This window comes from Anser cygnoides, chromosome 8 (genome assembly GCF_040182565.1).
Source record: "Anser cygnoides isolate HZ-2024a breed goose chromosome 8, Taihu_goose_T2T_genome, whole genome shotgun sequence".
Classification (NCBI taxonomy): Eukaryota; Metazoa; Chordata; class Aves; order Anseriformes; family Anatidae; genus Anser; species Anser cygnoides.
Window position 1 is genome coordinate 25,483,519 of NC_089880.1, and position 18,453 is coordinate 25,501,971.

Here is an 18,453-nt window from a genome sequence, read left to right on the forward strand (position 1 = left end):
GGTCTGGATTTTGCTATGCAATGAAACTAGTAACCAAGATCCTCGAGTGACATTTCAAGATCTTTGAAGCCAAAGCTTCTGATAACTGGAATTTTCAAGGACTTTATGTAGAATTTAGTCTTTCATTAGTAATATCTAACTTCATGCTGATATTTCCCTACTACTTGGAAAAAGATAATACAAAAAGATGGTAGTAAAACAACGCAGGGATGTTACAGAAGGGTATCTGATTCACAGTTAACCTGTCTTACTTCAAACAGAACTTAGACTTTTGTTAAATTTTATAGGAGGTAAGATCACATTTCAGCAGTACAACCAGGAGAACATTAAAAAGACATTGAGATAGACTTAACTCTAGAAGCGATTACTCTTCAAATCAATAATAAAAACTAAAATCAAAAGCCTGCCATGTCCAGAGTAGGAAAAAGAACCCATTGCTCCCAAACACATAAGTAGCTTTGCCTCTCAACATAACAGAAATGGTCAAATACTGCTCTGATTGGCATAGTCTCTTGTGAATAGGATTTCTCTTGTGCCAGCAGAGATAGCTCCATTAGAGGACTTCTGTCATTAGCTTACAGAATCCACTTCACTGTTTCTTTTCTTTACAGAAAGATGACTTCAGCTTTGTATTCTGCTGCAGATTTCAGTGCTGCAAGGAAGGCTTAGCTTGTAAGTCCCAAAGAAAAACATCATCTCTTCTAGGAGTATGTAAGAATATACATGCACTATGAAAACAAGGACTGAAGTTGAATTTTCCTTTCCTGCAACAGCATTGAGAGAACACAGCCCTAATGCTCTTTCACAAAGCATATAGGATACTTATTTATGCAAAACCAACCAGTCTTTGGGGGCAAGCAACATTAACTGCCTTGACTGAAGCCAGCCAGACGTCATGGACAGGAACGAAAGAGCACACATGCATCACTGCTCTGCAGAGGAGGTAGAATCAAAATAGAAACTGTAGTCGCACAGCTGCATCATTCTGTTTAGAGTCAGTTTGCACACAGTAAGTGATTTCCTTAGGTGACATAAATAACAAAAAAAGGAAAAATAAAATATGAAAAATAAATATTCAAAACTTTGCTGCCTTGTCCAACAATAGAACTGTTTATAGTTCTACTTCTGGCTCAAATCCAGTGGAAGAGGCAAGAGTGGTTTGTGGTCTCTCTAGCAGGCTCACAGAAAGGGAACGGAAACTGCTACAGAGGATTCATAAGTGTTCACAAGACCTTATGCAAGATCCCAATTTCTATATCACTGAAAGGTATCGCAGTGACTTAGTGACTGTTCTGGGGACTTAGCAGTGTTCTGGGGAAGCACTCCCAAGATGCCAGACACTCACTTCATACCACTTCCTTTTAAAAACGGAGAAGAAAAAAAGGAAAAAGGGTCGGGGTGTGGAGTCAAGTTTTATACTATGGGTTCATCAGCATTAAAAAATAGCTTTTATATGCTAAGCTATTTGTCTTTGCAATTGAAAACAAAATTGAGGAAATAAACCCCAAATCACTGTGAGATAAGACTATTCTCACAAATACACTAACACTGCTATAGTTTCAGTAGTACTGATTTTCTCTGCATTTCTATGATCTGAACAGCAACATTTGCATGCATTTCCAAACACTGACCTCTGATCCTTGCTTGTCATTCCAGCTACAAGTCTCTGTATACAGTCAACTAAATCCATCGTTATCTCAGCAGCATGGACACAAGGATCAAATTTTTTAGACTATGCCCTTTACTTTCTTATTTTGAAATTTTTTTGATGACAAAAGTAAATGCTCACATAAAAAGATGTTACATCCTTGAAGAGCTGAGAGCATTTGTTCTAATAATAAGAAAAAACAGCTTCACAAGAGCACAAATCTCTTCTGGAGAGGGGCTGGTAATGAGAAAAAGCAAGAATGTTCAGACATTTTTAAGATTATTTGGCAGATGACTAAGTTACTATGCATGTAACAGCAGCTCACAACACACAATACTTTTTTTGCTATCAATAGAAAGGCCTCTGTCAGCTTTAAATATAGTCCATTTAAATTTTTTTTTTAAAAAAAGGATACATACCACATTAAAGAAAAAAATCACCATTACAATCTCTTTCCCAGACATGGGCAACTAATGCACAATGACAGAGGGGAGGTAGACAACACGACAGAAGAAAAACCCTCCTCAAAATCCCAGACACATCCTAATCTCTGCATAACAGTTCACTAGAAACGCTATTACACAGAACAACAAACAAGCCAGTTTTCAAGCAGAAGATGATGTTAAAACACCAACTTAATCTTTATGAGTATTAAAAATTCAATGTCCCCTGCCATCTGTCATTTTTCTTTTTTAAAGAGAGAACAGACAATTTTTCCATTTTGGAAAAAAAAAAGCATTAGGTTGTGTGTAGGCTACAAAATGCACCCTTTGAACATTCACTAAGTGAGGTACCAATAGCAACAAGGAGGAAAGAGCCTGGAACAAGTGTGAACTAGCTGCCAAAGTACATCTCCAAGTAGTTTCTCCTCAGAGAAACACTTCAGAATTTAGGACAGCACATCAGTTTGATCCTCAGATTCTTCAAGTTATTTTATGTACTTCTCAGGCCCAGCTTTGTATACAACTTGACTGCTACCAGAAAGCCACCCAGTAACTTATTAAGCTGAATGTACAGTAGAACATCATGCACCAAGGTCACATTCTACTCAGTGGGAAGTAGGGACTACTCTCCTTGAAGGATTAGATGATTTAAGCATGAAAAAGCTGTTGCTTGTTCACATTTCTTCTATCCCACCCTCATGAGACACTGGAACAGCTATACTTGCCCAAACTATTAGCCTCGGGATTGGAATCAAGCAAACTATGGGATATTAGAAGCTGTCAGTGGAGGACTAAAAAGGGGAAAATAAATATATACAAATTAATATACATGGAATTGCTACAGAGGCCTATACTTCAGCTTAAAAGAAAACAGAACAAAAAATATTGGGATGTCAATAAAACAGCAAGATTAGAAAATAATACACTGACTAAATTAAAGCTAGTCCAAGCATGTTACTAAAACTGGTCACGCATCTGACTACAGAACAGCCACAAATATATACTTACAAACAGCAGGGTAAGCAAGACAGAAGGCAAAAAGGTTTCCAAATACCTCCAAAACATCCTGCCTGACATGCATCTATATTTATATTCCTGATAGTCTAACCCCCCTTAAACAGTAATTATTTAATTATTTAAATATTCTCTGTTTTAGATGTGATGGGCATAGGGGGCACGAAACCTGGGGCTTCATTGTTTCAGAGAAGGTTAGCAACAGAGATGTCAAAGATCCTTTTCATTGCCATATTATTCGTATTGTATTCATTAAGTAGAGAAGTGATGGCAAACACAGCTCCTGAGGAAAAGTCAAACAACAAGACAGTTGATGGGGAAAGATTTCCTGTCTCTTTAGCCTGTATCCTCCAAACATAAAACCTATAGTCATGCAAGTACTGTTATCATCTGCTCTTGTTAATGATTCCAGAATTTCACAAACAAAAACAAGTCATTACCTTTCCCTTAGAGAAGATCGATTTAGCACTGAACTTGGAGAATGCTTCTGAAATGCTGAAGGTGCTGAATGCACTAATGAACCAGCAGAATGGGACTGTCCGTTAGGTGGACCCGAGATCACATTCTCAATACAAACATCAGACGAGCTGTCACAGTCTTTTCCATGAGTAGATTTTGCCTGTTAAAACAACGGGGAAAAAAAATGAAAAAAAAACCCACCAAACCGTGCTAAAATTTATTATGAGTATCAAGATGTACAATTTTGTTTTTAAAACCAAAGTGTTACACACTTCCCATATACGCAGGAATATCTACCTGCTGGGGAATAGCATGGATCCCCATTTCACACACCATATTATGGCAAAGTCCAGTGTAACAGGCCTTTTATCACCTTTTTCTGACTGCACAGTTTGAAGGCTCACCTCTCCCAGGACCAGAGTCAGTGATGCCTGGGAGTTTAAACCACGCAAACCTCAGACCTCTCCTCAGTCTGTGACCCCTTGTTCTTAGGAATATTATTTTTCTCACGATTGCTTCTTCCTCCAGGGAAAACTCAGGCCTACCTATTAATCTTCTACTCACTCCTCACTATACTAGGTACTCTTTTCATAGCTCCTCTTAACCTGAAAAGTCTCCATAGGTTACCTTATTTTACAACAAAGGTACTCTGACATTATCTTCAGATCCACTTAATACACAAAGCAACTAGTATCTTAAAAAAACAAACGTGAAATGACAGAACAGTGGCTTGCCGTTTGTACTAGTGTTACTTTTGCATACTCTTCTGAAAAAGTTTCCTCTCAGAATGACCATGTAGGGAACTGTATGCTGCCTTTAAAGTCTCTTCTACAGTCTTGTCACAAGCCTTAATAGCAAGGAAAACTTAAGTCTGATACCTATAGGCATGGATATCTTACAGAGCATTAAAGTTTCACATTTCTATTTGTAAATAATTCATCAGCAGAGCTAAACTGAGTTATACCAGATTTTAAATGTCCTTTGTCTTGTGTTTGATAGTACAGTAAATAAAGTTTCAAAAATACCTACGCGTAGGACAATCCTCCTCACTCAGGGCTTCCCCAGAAAAACAGTTTGTAAACAATAGCATCTCAGAGTACTCACTTTGGCTCTCTTGGGTTTGTAGCTGCCGAGAAGAGAAGGATCTGGAGAAAGAAAAAAAGATGTATCCCAGAAGATAATCAGTCAACCATCCAGATACTAGCAGTGAGGTAGACTTCATTCTCCTAACCACTAGCCAAAGACCACCAACTCACTTTGTAAGTACATAATGGTACCAGATGGTAATAGGTCTGTTACATTATCTAGCCGCTACAGGTTGATAGGTATAACCCCAAAGGGAATGTGAAGCCTTTAAAATGCTGCACCCGGTGCTACTGCAGAGAACAAATGTAAAATAAGTTCAAAATGATTTGCTATACAACTATTCATAATTATTAAGGAGGCACAATAAACATGAGACAAAGCAAACAAATACTGATGAGACTCATTAAAAACTCCATATTGCCAGACACGTGCAATAAAATCAAACGTTAGCATACTTCCTTAATTTTCTTGTCCTGTACCCTTTATAAAACCCTCAGGTAACTGCTATCAATGAGTGTCGAAGCCTATACAGAAGTGTATCCTGGATGCTCATTAATAATTGCATGTCACTGACCCACTACTCACAAATATTGCCAATAGAAACATTATTCATTTTTGGAGTAACGTAGCCCATGAACTTCAAAACAATCAATACTCCAAGCCTGACCAACACACCTACTGACTGAGGTGCAGATTTGCTCCTCTCTGTGCAACTAATCAAAACAAGTGAAGTGGAACAGAGCATCTGCCTGTCTTCGGTATTTTCTGCTCCTGCTTTTTCATCATGTAGAACTACGTTCCAAGTTTCACAAAGTAAAGAAATATGCAACACCTGCTTTTGCAGCAGTAGGATTATTCACTATTCTTACTATTCCTAGGAAGTAGGAACATTTTTGCTCCATTACAGACCGTAAAAGACTAAAAAAACAAAACCAAAAACCTACTAATCTACTGGAGAAAGTAAAAGCTTTAATGAGAGATATAGTACTAAATACTGACCATGCGTTACCTTGGACCAGGCTCCCATTGTGCTTTCTCGCAGGGTACACCAGGCATGAAGTTCAATACCAGGACTCGGTTGTTCTACCTGGAGCAAAACTACTGTTAAAATGCACAGTATCAGACGTTTCGATCTATATAGATATTTTGTATTATTTATATTCAAGAGCATATGTAGTCCTTTCTGAAGCCATTTATTCTTAATCAAATACTATTTTAAAATATTTTCATAACATTTTGTTCATGTTACATGATAAGCATTATTGCACATAAACAAAAACAGTGCTAGAAAGGTCCAGAACACTCTGAACGTCACATTGTTCAAAAGGAAAAAAATGCAGATAGTTTTTCCTTCATCTGTAACGTCTATAATGTTCTTAAATAATACTTGATATCACATATTTATTCCAAACAGTTCAGATCTCAAACTGCTACTCTTCCTAATTAAAAAAGTTACACTTTAACATAATTTAATTTTAATCTTCATGCAACGCAAAATCTCCAAGTCAAAAGAGATCTCAGCAGGAAAGATGCCCTAAAAGTAGCATTCTCAATCTAGAAAGGTCACAACAGTCAGGATATGGTACATTAAGAGACAAGATTTTTCCTTTTTGTACAAACATAACAGCAACCAAAATCAATAATCAGTGTTTACAGGTGCTGTAATTAAACTGTGAACTTCATCTATAGATCAAAAACCAGAAGAATTGATTAACAGGAGTTAAAAGAAAAATATCTGAGAAACAGTAGGTTGATGAATGATTAATGGCTTATTAAGGTTAATCTGAATTTCTAAAAGGTACCTACAAGTAGAAGAAAACTTGGGGAAGAATTCTAGAATTTGACAAGCTGTTACTATCTGTACATAAACTAGAAAAATTAAATAACTTGAGGACCAAATTGAATTAAATACTCAATGGCTGTGACAAGTGTCCAAACTTGTAGACAAATCATAATGTCACAGCACAGAGTCCGAACAACTCCGTCTCTGTCCCTACATATTCTAGGTGGTATTCTAAAAATAGAGGATTGTTGCAATTGTAACAAAAAATAAGATAAGAACCAACTTATAGGAGAATACGATCATCCAAGAGGCTGAGCAATCTGGACCCCTAGTAGTAAAGCACTTTAACACAGTTTCTTTAAATAACTACTTAATTTCAGAATGTTTTTTCCATGTACATTTAGTAAAAATTTCTCATGCAGGTGCTAAATGCAGGTGGTTATCAACTGTAAGTAAAGTACTAGAGATGTAGCTTTGAGCAAAGGAAGTGTTTCAAAGATCATAGGATGCCAACAATGTTGAAAGAGAGGCAGTGTAAATGTTCATAATGTGACTAGACAATCTTTCTTTAAAATCTTATTCAGGAATTTTTAATACTAATATCAATTACTTCCAAGTTGAATTTATACAGCTATTATCCTGTCTAGTGCGCTGGAAGAAAAGAAATGGGGCCTCAGAGAATTTAACCAAGATATTCATGAAAGAATTTGATCTTTGTCTGTTACTAACACAGATAAAAGAAATTTTATTTTAGTTAATTTTATATTTAAATCATCATGTGACAGACTGGTAAAGAGAGGAAAAACTATTCTTCTAAACTAAGAGATGAATGAATTTTTGGAGCAGTATTTAGTGAAAGAACAATATTTGATCACAGCTTAAGCTAGAAGCACTTTGTAGAGAATACAAACCCGTCTAACTACAAATGGAGGTTTATCAGTTTCTCTTCTGAATTCATAAGGACCAAGGTTTAAATGGGCCAGTCGTTGCCTGGCTTCTTCTGATAGCTCACACATTCGTCTTTTTGTGTATGGAGATGGCGAACGTGACTTAGACGCTATTGTAGGCTGCTCGTAGTTCTTTGTCACTATGCTGTGCCTGCTTTTCTCAGGTGAAAGTGTGATTTTCTTTGGTAACTTTGTTTGCAATTTTCCATTTGGGGTTGAGTGATGTACCCAATTCAAATCATCCTAAAGGGAAAGAGAGAAATTACCTGGTTTGACAGCATGCAGAACAAAAACCTCTGACAATAACAGAAACAGGGAACTGATAATTTTAACAGAAATAGATGCTATGTCAGCTGAAGTTCCTCTCGGAAAACTATAATCAAACAGCAATATAAAAAGCAACAGTGTATTTACCGTTTTGTCTAAAATCAAGAAAAGGTTAAAACCACCTTAACTTCCAACATGTAGCGATGTTTAAGTGTCTAATACTTAATCAATCAACTTGCTCACAGGGTTAGTATATAGAGACTGTAAAAAAATCAAATTGAATTTGGTAGCAAGTTCATTTAACACAAACTTTACCTGCATTGGACATACAGTTTCAAAGCATTTTTTCATCTGTTTAAAACTTTTAAAGTATCTTTTAAAATTCTTGTCCTTTAAAATATATACATTAAAATACAACCACTTAATAGCTTAAATTATATTCATTTAGAGTTGCCTAAAAATCAACAAGTGTAATTACATGTTGCAATTTATATTTTCATGGATCACAGTGAATTTATTAGTTCTTTAAAGAGTTATAATCAAGAAGATGTGTTTAGTAAAACAAAAACCTTTAAAGACCATCTTCCAAAGATTGTCTTAAATGATGTGAATACTTTTGCAAAAGGGGTGGCAGAACAGCTATTCATTTGTCCAGCTGGCAGTTTACATCCAAAATATGCATTTTTTTTTAAACCAAGATTTATAAAATCACACCATTATCAAATGTTGCCTTAAAAGTTTATCTCTGAGTTGATACTGCTTTTAAAATACTCACATACAGCAGAATAAGGGAAAGCTGAAGAACAAATTCTGGGAAACTCAGTCAAATATTGAAGTTTTGCTTGAAATACATCATCATTCCTTCGTAATTCTTGGCATTAAATGAACTTCCAATTACTCTAGAAGCTTTATAGGTCAAGAAACTCTAGACTATGCAACTCTTAGTAGACTACTTCGCAGCAGCATGTTTTAACATTAGGCTTTTTAGTGAAATTTTGCCCCAAATCCCACGTTATTAAAGCTCAAAAATAAGAGAACAGCAAGAGTTTTTGTTTTGTTTTTGGTTAGAAATTCCTTTTTGAGTTTGAGGAAATTGACACTACTCTTAAATCTGAATGTTGCATGTACTGACTCAGTTCAGAATAACCCAGGAGCAAAACGTCCACTTCCAAATGTTGCCTTTGTGTCTTTCCTTCTCATCTAATGATGAAGATGAAGTTGTGTGTTTGTTTTGTATCAACATAGTTTGAATCTGGCATCACAGTGGCAGTTCACTCCACTGTCTTTCTCATGCCTGTACCAGCACTTCTGCAGCTAGTAGTAAGCCAGAGTATGAAACCAGCCCAAACAAAAACGGACCTAGTTCTCTGAGATTAATTTCAACAGAAGTCAAGTGTGCTTTTTCTGGCTTATTCTCTATAACCTCACTGCAACACATGCAAATTTGATGTGCCCCTTGTAACATTAAATACTTTTAAGGACACTTTTTAGTTTTAAATCAAGCTGCCCTTTACCTTCAACAAGGTTAGTTTTCTGTCAGTGCCAATTTTCACTGATTTTTTTAATCCTTTAAGTGTCTCAATATATTTCTTTTGATAAAATTGGAATTAACTTCTCAGTAATTAGCAATGCCACAAATGGGTCAAAGTCACCTAGTGCTTTTTGCACACATACCTTTGTAACAACCATTCCACTTTAATGATGCTGCACAATTTCTCAATAATCTAGTGACAGTGACTTTGTGTGACAGCCTGTCCCAGGAAACCCAACAAAAACATAAACCAGTGAGACCAGACGAGTGCTACCAAATGAACAAACACAGAGTGTTTTCTTTTCCCCTGTCTCTTCAGCTACTTTGCCTTTAACTTCACTCGTAGCAGAAGAAGCATTTCCTGATTAATACTGGTGAAGCCTTTTCAATAGAAATCTTCACTTCCATTGCTGTTACTGATATTGTTATGAAAAGCAATTAAATTAATTGGTTTGTTTTTGATAATGTACCTTCTCTGACTTCACCTAGCTTTCATTGTCCCATCTTAATTTTAAGTGTCAGTAAGAAATGGTAAGGAGGCATCTTCCCACCTACAAATGCACCAGGGATTGACACTTCAGCTGATCACAGAACATAGCAGCTGATAATTGTTTCAGATTCAGGGAACTCTCAAAATTTACTGTCATGCACCAAACCCACTCTTTACTCATACTTGATTAAAAATTTAATCAAGTTGTCAAGCGCCCATGACAACTGCTTTAACCACAACAAAAGAATGAGAAAAGTTCAAAGTGAACAGCACATGCAAAAATTGGAACTAAGGCTATCAATATTAAATCTAAAAATTAAATTGCAAACAATTAAATTATGCTAACCTGTATGTGACTCCTTCCTGAGCTTAACAGACTTTCTGTAATAAGGGAGCTCGTAGAAAATCTCAATTTTGGTGCAATTCCCTAGAAGAGAGACAATAATTGAACATCAAGCTCCAACTCAAGATAAAGGGTATCAAAGTAGTAAATGTCACCTAATGTAACAAACCATTCCTAATTTTCAGCCATTTCCTTTGTTAATTTCAGCCTTTAATAAAGATAATTAGAAAAGACAGAACAGCAATGGTAAATGTCAAGATGCTAACATTTGCATTTCTGACAATTCAATTACAGATGATTATATTGCTTTCGTACAACAATTAAGGTCTGACTTTTATTTCAATACATTTCTTTGTCAAAAGCACTTTTAAAGATTTTTTCATGCCATGCTATATAGCATCAATAAAAATTCCAGTCATGCTCTAGAAGTTTCATTATTGCTAACTTTGGAAACTTATTTATAAATAGTCTCAATTGTGCAATCTTTTTTTGTAAAAAGATTTTGAAAATTAGTCAGTTACATTGCAAACAATTATTCTTTTATAACAGTACCATTGAGAGTCCCCTTTATTCTGTAACCTTCAGAGCAAAGTCTGATTTCTCTGGATTTTCTCCCATGTTCTACTTCTTTTTAATCCCTTCTTAAGCTCGTGGCTGGTAAGAGACAGCCCTAGTTTGAACAGTTTAGGTTCTGTGGGATCCAGCTAGACCTCCTGGTCAACCAGCACACATGTACTAATGGGCCAGCAGGTCCCTGCGCCTTTTTACGGCTAATGGTCTGTTCAACTCATCTTCTTTTACTGCAGCCGTATCTAGGTACGTAATACCTTTGAGAGCCCTACTTCCTGCTAAATTTGCCTAGAATTGGCCAATGTATACAAAATTTACTAGGCAAAAATAGCAGAGATTTTGACATATAAGTGTTATGTCCCAAAGCAGCAACACTCAAAAACACACATAAGAAATAAAGGCCATGTGTTCTAGAAAGAAGCAAGAATCATCCATGTACATCTATCTATGCGCATCTTGCACGGCTCTGTAGAAACAAAAGGGAATTTGTCTCCCTAGAACTTCCCACCCTGCTCTTCATTCAACACAAAGAGAGCTTGCTGCATGTCCCCAGGCATCTGTGTACAGGGGCATTTTTTCATCTGAACTCACGAAGTTACTGAGAAACAAAGAAAGGGGATGGTCCTTTAGTGACCCTATCCCACACTTGAGAATTAGCAGGAACTTCATGTGTGAAGGCTACTGTTGAACCAAGCTATTCCCTACCACCTGTCTAAACACACACTGATTTCCCTTAAGAGAATATGATCTAGCCTCAGGTTAGATTATGGAAATAAAATGACAAAATAGCCAAGAAAGCTCAGTCACATCAATTAGCAGAGTCCAGGATTCAATCAAGTCAAGTTATGGCATTTAAAAGAGATTTTAAAGCTGATCGTCTTTAATCAACTCATTTTTATTACTAATGAATTGTCAAGTGTTATCAACAGTTTAAAAAAGGACACATCAGAATTAGTAAGTCTTCTATAAAAAGCAACAACAGAGCACCTACTGCTTTGCTCTTACAGAGAACGAGAATGAATAGAGAATTGTTACATGCTTATAATTAAAAATCACATAAAACCGTGGTTTCTTCAAAGAAATGGTTTTTAGAGAAGAAATACAGAATGGCACTCTCACACACAGGAATGGATAGGTAACTTATGCTAACTAGGTAACGTAGCTAACAAAAAACAGAAGGTTTTCTACAGTTCCCAAACTGGGAATTGCTGAAAAATATTCAGTATACGCAAAGGCTGTTCCATAGCCCCAAACATGTCTGTAAATGAAAGCCCAGCTAGAAAGTTTTGGGCACGTGTTCCTCTGCCACTGGCTTAGTGGTGCTTGCAGCCCTGAGCAGACTTATCAGTCCTCCTGTACCAGTCATTAAACAGATGTGACATGGATATACTATGAACTTGATCATAGGAAAACTGTAAAAGCAGTTTATATTTAGGAGAACCAAGTTGCAAAGCAAACTTAAGTGCTTTTAACTGTAAGGAGCATGAAGACAAGTCTGTAGCTTAAAAAGTATATATGTACATAATAGAAGGTCTTATATTAGTATGCTAATGAAAGATAGTGGAACTGAAAAGAAAATGTTTTAAGTAACATAGCAAATACTGCATGAAGGTGGGGAATGGAGATAAGAACATGTGTAAGAAGTCACCACCAGTTGAGGCATAAACATTTTCTGAAAGGCAAGGGTTGCAGAGAAATACAGAAGAGCCAGCAAAAGCCTCAGCTGGGCAGCACTGGACCAGGAGAGATAACTCGAGGCATGTCTTGTACGCGTATTGTGTTTGTAAGCCTCATAAGACATTTAGCCAGAGACATTATCAGCCAAGTGCCAGATTTCTGGAGGAGTTCTGATCCTCTCAATTTGGGATTCCTTCCAACTGGCAGATTAGCAGTGTTCATCAGACACTGCTTGTCACTGCCTATCTGAACTCCACAACCATAACCTTGCTGTTGCTACCTCTATTTTTTATTTTTTATTTTTTAAATAAAAGACAAATTTATTGGGAAGCAAAGCGCCTCTGAAGCACAGCTGTCAGTCAAAAATACTCAACATCTCAGCTAGCCATAAATAAGTTTTTAATGTAGGAAGAATACAACTTGACTAGCATAGAAATAACATGAGTGATTTTGGTTCTCAGGATCTTGTTTAACACTTTGCCTTTTGTTTAGCATTTACATTCAGTGCTATGGTGCTGACAGGAGATACTTGCCAGTAAAGCTTTGGGAACACTAGAAGATGGAGACATTCGAGACTGCACTTCTTCTGGAGGTAAAAATCCCCTCGCTGCTATCCCATTTGGCAATCAAAGAGAGGAGCCACAAGTACTTTTTGAGGGCCTCCCTCCACTTCCATCAAACACAGCTTCTTTATTATTCCTGAAAATGGGGTCAGTATGTGAAAATCCTTTCTTAAACTGTTCTGATTTTCTTTGATGGAGATAGAACAGAACAACTGATGCTTCTGCAGTCCTCATTTTAGGGCAGAGATGGATTTCATTTACACTACTCCTGAGGACATGGAAGAACATTTCTGTCTTTCATCAGTCAACATCTAAAAGCTACTACAGTGTTATCATTCAGCTGCACATCCAAATGATTCTGACCACATCTTCTCACAGCTGATAAAAAAATGACACCTTTTTATTAGAAAATACATATTTTGTATTAAAGAACTTAATCCAACAAAAAGAAAAACACAATAAAAACAAAACACTAACTTCTCTAGTGGCTCTGCTTCTAGAGATTCATTATTCTGAATTTTCAAAAAAAATCTAAAACCATTTTGGCAATTCCACTTTTTTTTTTTTACTTTATTACCAAATTATCTGTTTTCTTTCTCAAAACGAGGAAGAAACCGTACTATAAGCAATGCAAAAACAAAACAGGAACAGGTATCTTGGATGTCCCACTAACTTTTTAAAATACAGATGCCATTCGAAAATAGAGGAATCGTGTAAAGCACTCATGTAACTAACACAGCAAATTTCAACTTTCTTGTCCAAGACCTATGTATAGCAAAAGGCCATTTTAAAACCAGTGAAAACGTAACAGACAACTCCAGCACGCCTTCAGTAAAGACTTACTTAAAGTTCATTCAAATTTACTGTATGATTATTGCAGTAGCTCTGCAGAACCGGCTTTCAGTTTAAGACAGTAAAGCTGCAACACCAAAAACTTCTTAAGGTATTTCTCCTCACTCACAATACCAGAACAACTGTTTGTGTGGCCATATAGAGAACTGTACTGGAAACAGCTTGTATTTAAGGCCATCCTTTTTGTGTGGTTTTACTGACATAAATATTTTTTTAACACTTACTTCCCTGAACTGTTGAACAGTGTGGTTACACCCAGAGAAGAACGATGAAATAATGGAAAAGAAAGAATAAACAGCAGGATACAAGGACGCAGTACTGAAGGCCGGGTTCTGAGCTGTGGCAACTTAAAACCCATCTAAATGGAGGCTGCTGTGGTCTCACCCTCTCCCTTGAGCCACCAATAACATTCATAAGACACTATGACTTAAAAACAATGGCTTTTTTTTGCAGGGACAGCTTAAGCTTGCTGTAAAACCACACATTTTGTATCATAAAATCATAGCCTTAATTCATTCAAATGCAGCAGAGCATTAGACACCAAATTAGCACTTCTAATTGCAAGTGACAGGGCAATTTCCAGGTTGCCGTTGCAGGGGAAAGATTATACCAGTTAAACGATACCAATGACCTTTAATCAGCCTTCCTCCCACCCCCACAACGTGTTTTTAATCCAATCACAACAGACAAGGCGACTGAGTCCCAATACAAATGTCCTGCCACTACACTAGCACAACTTAACCAAAATAAGACATACAAAACAAATTCCAAGACATCTCCTACATCACCTCCATCGTCCTATGTGCCTTCCTGAGGTATTCCACTGATACCTAATGTTCAACAGTCTTAAACTCTATGAAAGGGAATTTCATTTAATATGTACTTGAGCCCATATCTCCAAAAAATTAACATTAATTCATTGCACTCATTCTGCCAATTAGTTGTCATTTATCATAGCTTTTGTAAAACTGTAGATTCAACGGTTATGGATAGACCTTGAGGAACAGGCTCTGGAACCAAACAACAATCATACTACACTAAGCCAAATTTCAGTCACTATTTTAGTGGTGATTTTGGACCTTGGGGAGGCCCACAGATCAGATGGCATAGCACTATATAAATTTGTAGAGGCTGGCATTATCCTAAACCATACAAAAAATGGTCTGAAACAAAATGCTAAAAAGAAACGAGGGTTACATGGTTTATCCATCGAGAACCATGAAGTTGATACAAGGTCTCCCTTTTCTCCTCTTGCATCCCTTCAACTACCAACCACACCGCAGATTAAACTGAAATAGAGACATGTCACAGTACCACACTGCAAACCAACTGGAAACTAACTTTTCCACATTAAACGCTTTTTGAAGCATTTCAAAAAAAAAAGTATATACCTTCACTGAAGTGCAACTGTGGATTTGTACATGCAACACCTGAACTGGCAAAATCTGTCAGAAGAAATCGCTTTTCATTTCAACATGTTTCTCCAGTGAAACACACTGTACCATAAATACAATCCACAGATATTCACTCACTGTAAAAGAAGAGGACCTCTTCATTAAAATCTCACGATCTAAACCATGGTGCCGACGGGTAAGCTTAGGGTCGGGGAACAGGAAATCTCTTGTATTTTCTTCATAAGTAGCTAGAATTTCTCCTACTAAAAAGAAAATAGATACTTTAATTGGAAAACAGAAAATGCTATAATATAGTAGTTCAGACATCACACACAAGACATATTCAAACTAAGATAAATTTTGTTCTTTACAAATTAGCAGCAAGGCCAGGAAATAACTCCAGGAAATAACCTCATTTAGTTAAATCAGGAGCAGAAATGTGCAGAAACTTAGCCTGAAAGTATGTTTTGCTGTTATTTCAAGAAATACAGAACTGTTAAGGCAATCTTCTTTAAGATACACAGACGTTTTCTCACGGCAATAAATACTTCAATGATTTTCTTCCTTCTGTACTTTCCATGCCAGAGAAGAAACTAGTAGTTTTATTAATGGTAGCCAATCCCTTCTGAAAAACTATTTCCATATTAAAGAACATTGACGCTTCTTAAATTGAAAACTGGCATTGTTGTCTGAAGGAAATGCAAGTAACATCAAAATCAGTACCTCAAGATTCTCTCAGTATTCTGGTTTGCTACTTTCTTCTTTAAAAACTATATATATATATTTAAGGAAAAACCATGACTGCATATTATAAAGAAGTTTAGGTTGTGCTATTGCAGTCATTCTGCCAGCTTCCGTTGGGGTGTATAACATCTACCTCTGACCCCTGAAATTAAATTACTTACACAAGATCTTTTACCCTCCCACAAAAATCCACATTCTGTACATTTGCTTGAATAAATAGACTTATGAATCACCTGAGAAAAACAATTGTTTCTTTGAAACTACTGAGGAAAAGTAACAGAGTGTTTTTAATACCAGTTTCCAAATGAGTCCTCTTTCAAACTTGACTTTATTTCCAATAAAATGCAGACTTACATTATTCATGGGAATACTTGAATTTCATTAAAATAGATTTTTATAATCACACAAACCAATAACAGAAGTATGACAAATCACTATTTATTATCATCACATATCTCAAGAGACTTGTAATACTTATAGTGAGGACAAGAGTTTTCCCCGTGGTCACCATTAAGATGGAAGGGAAAAAAGCGTCATTCTGAGAACAAGATTATGCACTCTGAAATTTCACAGACAGCCACTTCACAAGTGAATTGTGATGCAGTTAATACGTGATGTGTTGGGTGATTTCAGTTTATTTTCCATTTTTAAAATATTATCACTTTCCTAAGCTTGAGTATGGTACATTTCAATATTCAGTTACTACTCTCCTTCAAGAATGAGATCCTCTTGATCTATTAACATTTTATATTCAGATGACTATTTGTTGAAGAGCTTTCTATGTTGTTTGTGTGTTGGAAAAAGTGATTCTGCTGTAATGGGCAATGTCCTCGTGGAAATTCACCTATTAAACTGCATAAGTTATGAATAGACTGATACAATACCTGGAGGAACCAGCTGTATTAGTTCAAGTACTGCTGTGTCAACTAGAAAGGAAGAAAAGTTTTTTCATGAGTTAAAAAACCACTAAAATGAGAAGTAATTTTCATTGTCAAAAAAAAAAAAAGAAAAAAACGCTCACTGATTTAACCTTAATAGCTCTGTACACTGTTACACTATTTTTGCAACACCAACAATAAGAGAAAATTAAGAACAGCTTGTGTAAGTATTACAGATGAACAAAATGGCATTAGTAGAGTACAAAAAACAACTCTAAATTTGACTAAGAACTTGGTAAGTTCCATCTGCTGCCAAGTTTGTCCTTTGAAAATAGCTTTTAAAGATGATGCAAGCATTACAACTTTTTCAGATAACTTCACGTATTAGGGAGCATACTCCTGGAGTTTAAGGTCAGTTCTGTCTCATTATGCTCCACATGTGGCAAGACTGCTTACTGTAGGTACAAGCCATTTTCTTAAAAAAATATATAAAAAGAATCATTTTACAAAGAAAATAAATCAAAGTTTTATGCTCATATTATTTCAAAAATAATCATATAAGTCGTCAGACAGAGGAATCCATTACCTGACTGAATAACCAGCTAGACATTCTGCTAATTAGGACTTTTACCCCTTCTCCTGTTCTAAAGCATATAGTATATGTTCTAGAGGCATTTTCTTAGTTAACAGCATTTTGGGTAAGGAGTAGTATCCAAAAAAACAGCAAGAACTTATGCCTGCACTAACAACAAATCTAATTTGAAAAATCACTAGTGCTAGGGTCCTAGCTTTTTTTTTTTTTTAAAAAAAAAGTAAATAATAAAATGAAAAAAAGTAAATAAATACTTTATTTAGTATGTGATATTCTACATTGGTTACCCACTAACTTTTCAGAGAACGGGTCCCTGATAAAACTATTACATACTTGAAACCTCCAAAACATCTTTAAAAGCTGTACAAGTGTGACATAAATGCATACAGCATAATATACATAAAAAGCAGAACCTACGTTCCAGTAACTTCACAAGGTCTGCAGGATCAACTATATCAGCAAATGTCTGGAAAATAAATAAATAAATACATACATGAATAAAAATAACAGCACAGTCAAAATCACCAGATGGACCTCTGGGGGAAGAAGAAAAAAAATAAAAATCAATATTCTTCCCCGCTTCAGATGGTTGCCAAGAGTTCTATCCCCGTTGGAAAAAGAAAGGAATCTGAAATTATCATTTGGCACATGATCAAATTCATTGAAAGCTAGCAGTTCTTGTCATATGCTTTCTAGCCATTCCAGGGTTACCTCTCCATATTTAAATTAGGAGGCATTATGAAGAGTTGAACACAGAGATAAATATTGTCTGTGAAAATTTCAAGAGAGAAAGGTAAATTGCTGGATGTACTAGAATTCTGATAGATGACTTTAAGCTTAATTTTCCTGGGAGTAACTATTCACGTACAGAGTATCGTTCAGTTTATTTATTTTTTTTAACCTGAACCGCATGTGAACAGATGGAAAAGAATAGGGGAGGAATTTCTGAAAAAGAAAAAAAAAAGTTGTGGAGGATATTAAGCAGGTAATAGGCTTCCCTCTAATTCTGCACAAAGTGTGGAGTGGTCTAAATCACTTTGCTGTTCTACATACCAAACACTCAAAAATACCAAAGAACTGCTACCCTACAAGCACCATGCAATAGCTATTTGTAAGAAGACTGTTATTATTCTCAGCTTTCTTGTTCAGCTCTTTTGTAAGTAGTTAAGTTC

At 36.0% G+C, this 18,453-nt stretch overlaps 1 protein-coding gene across 3 annotated transcripts in view; it reads right to left on the bottom strand.

Annotated features, from left to right (window-relative positions):
* The window catches only part of SPATA6 (spermatogenesis associated 6), a 42,867-nt gene that overhangs the window by 18,012 nt on the left and 6,402 nt on the right, over nt 1-18,453 (bottom strand). For 2 of the 3 annotated variants that reach the window (XM_048062136.2, XM_067001692.1), the window contains exons 3-10: nt 17,699-17,747; nt 16,696-16,737; nt 15,206-15,330; nt 10,015-10,095; nt 7,345-7,623; nt 5,650-5,737; nt 4,669-4,709; nt 3,546-3,724 (exon numbers count right to left, since the gene is read on the bottom strand). In XM_048062136.2, the coding sequence (XP_047918093.2) occupies nt 3,546-3,724; nt 4,669-4,709; nt 5,650-5,737; nt 7,345-7,623; nt 10,015-10,095; nt 15,206-15,330; nt 16,696-16,737; nt 17,699-17,747 (884 nt within the window). The remainder of the gene's footprint in view (nt 1-3,545; nt 3,725-4,668; nt 4,710-5,649; nt 5,738-7,344; nt 7,624-10,014; nt 10,096-15,205; nt 15,331-16,695; nt 16,738-17,698; nt 17,748-18,453) is intronic. The other variant, XM_067001691.1, reaches the window with a different exon arrangement.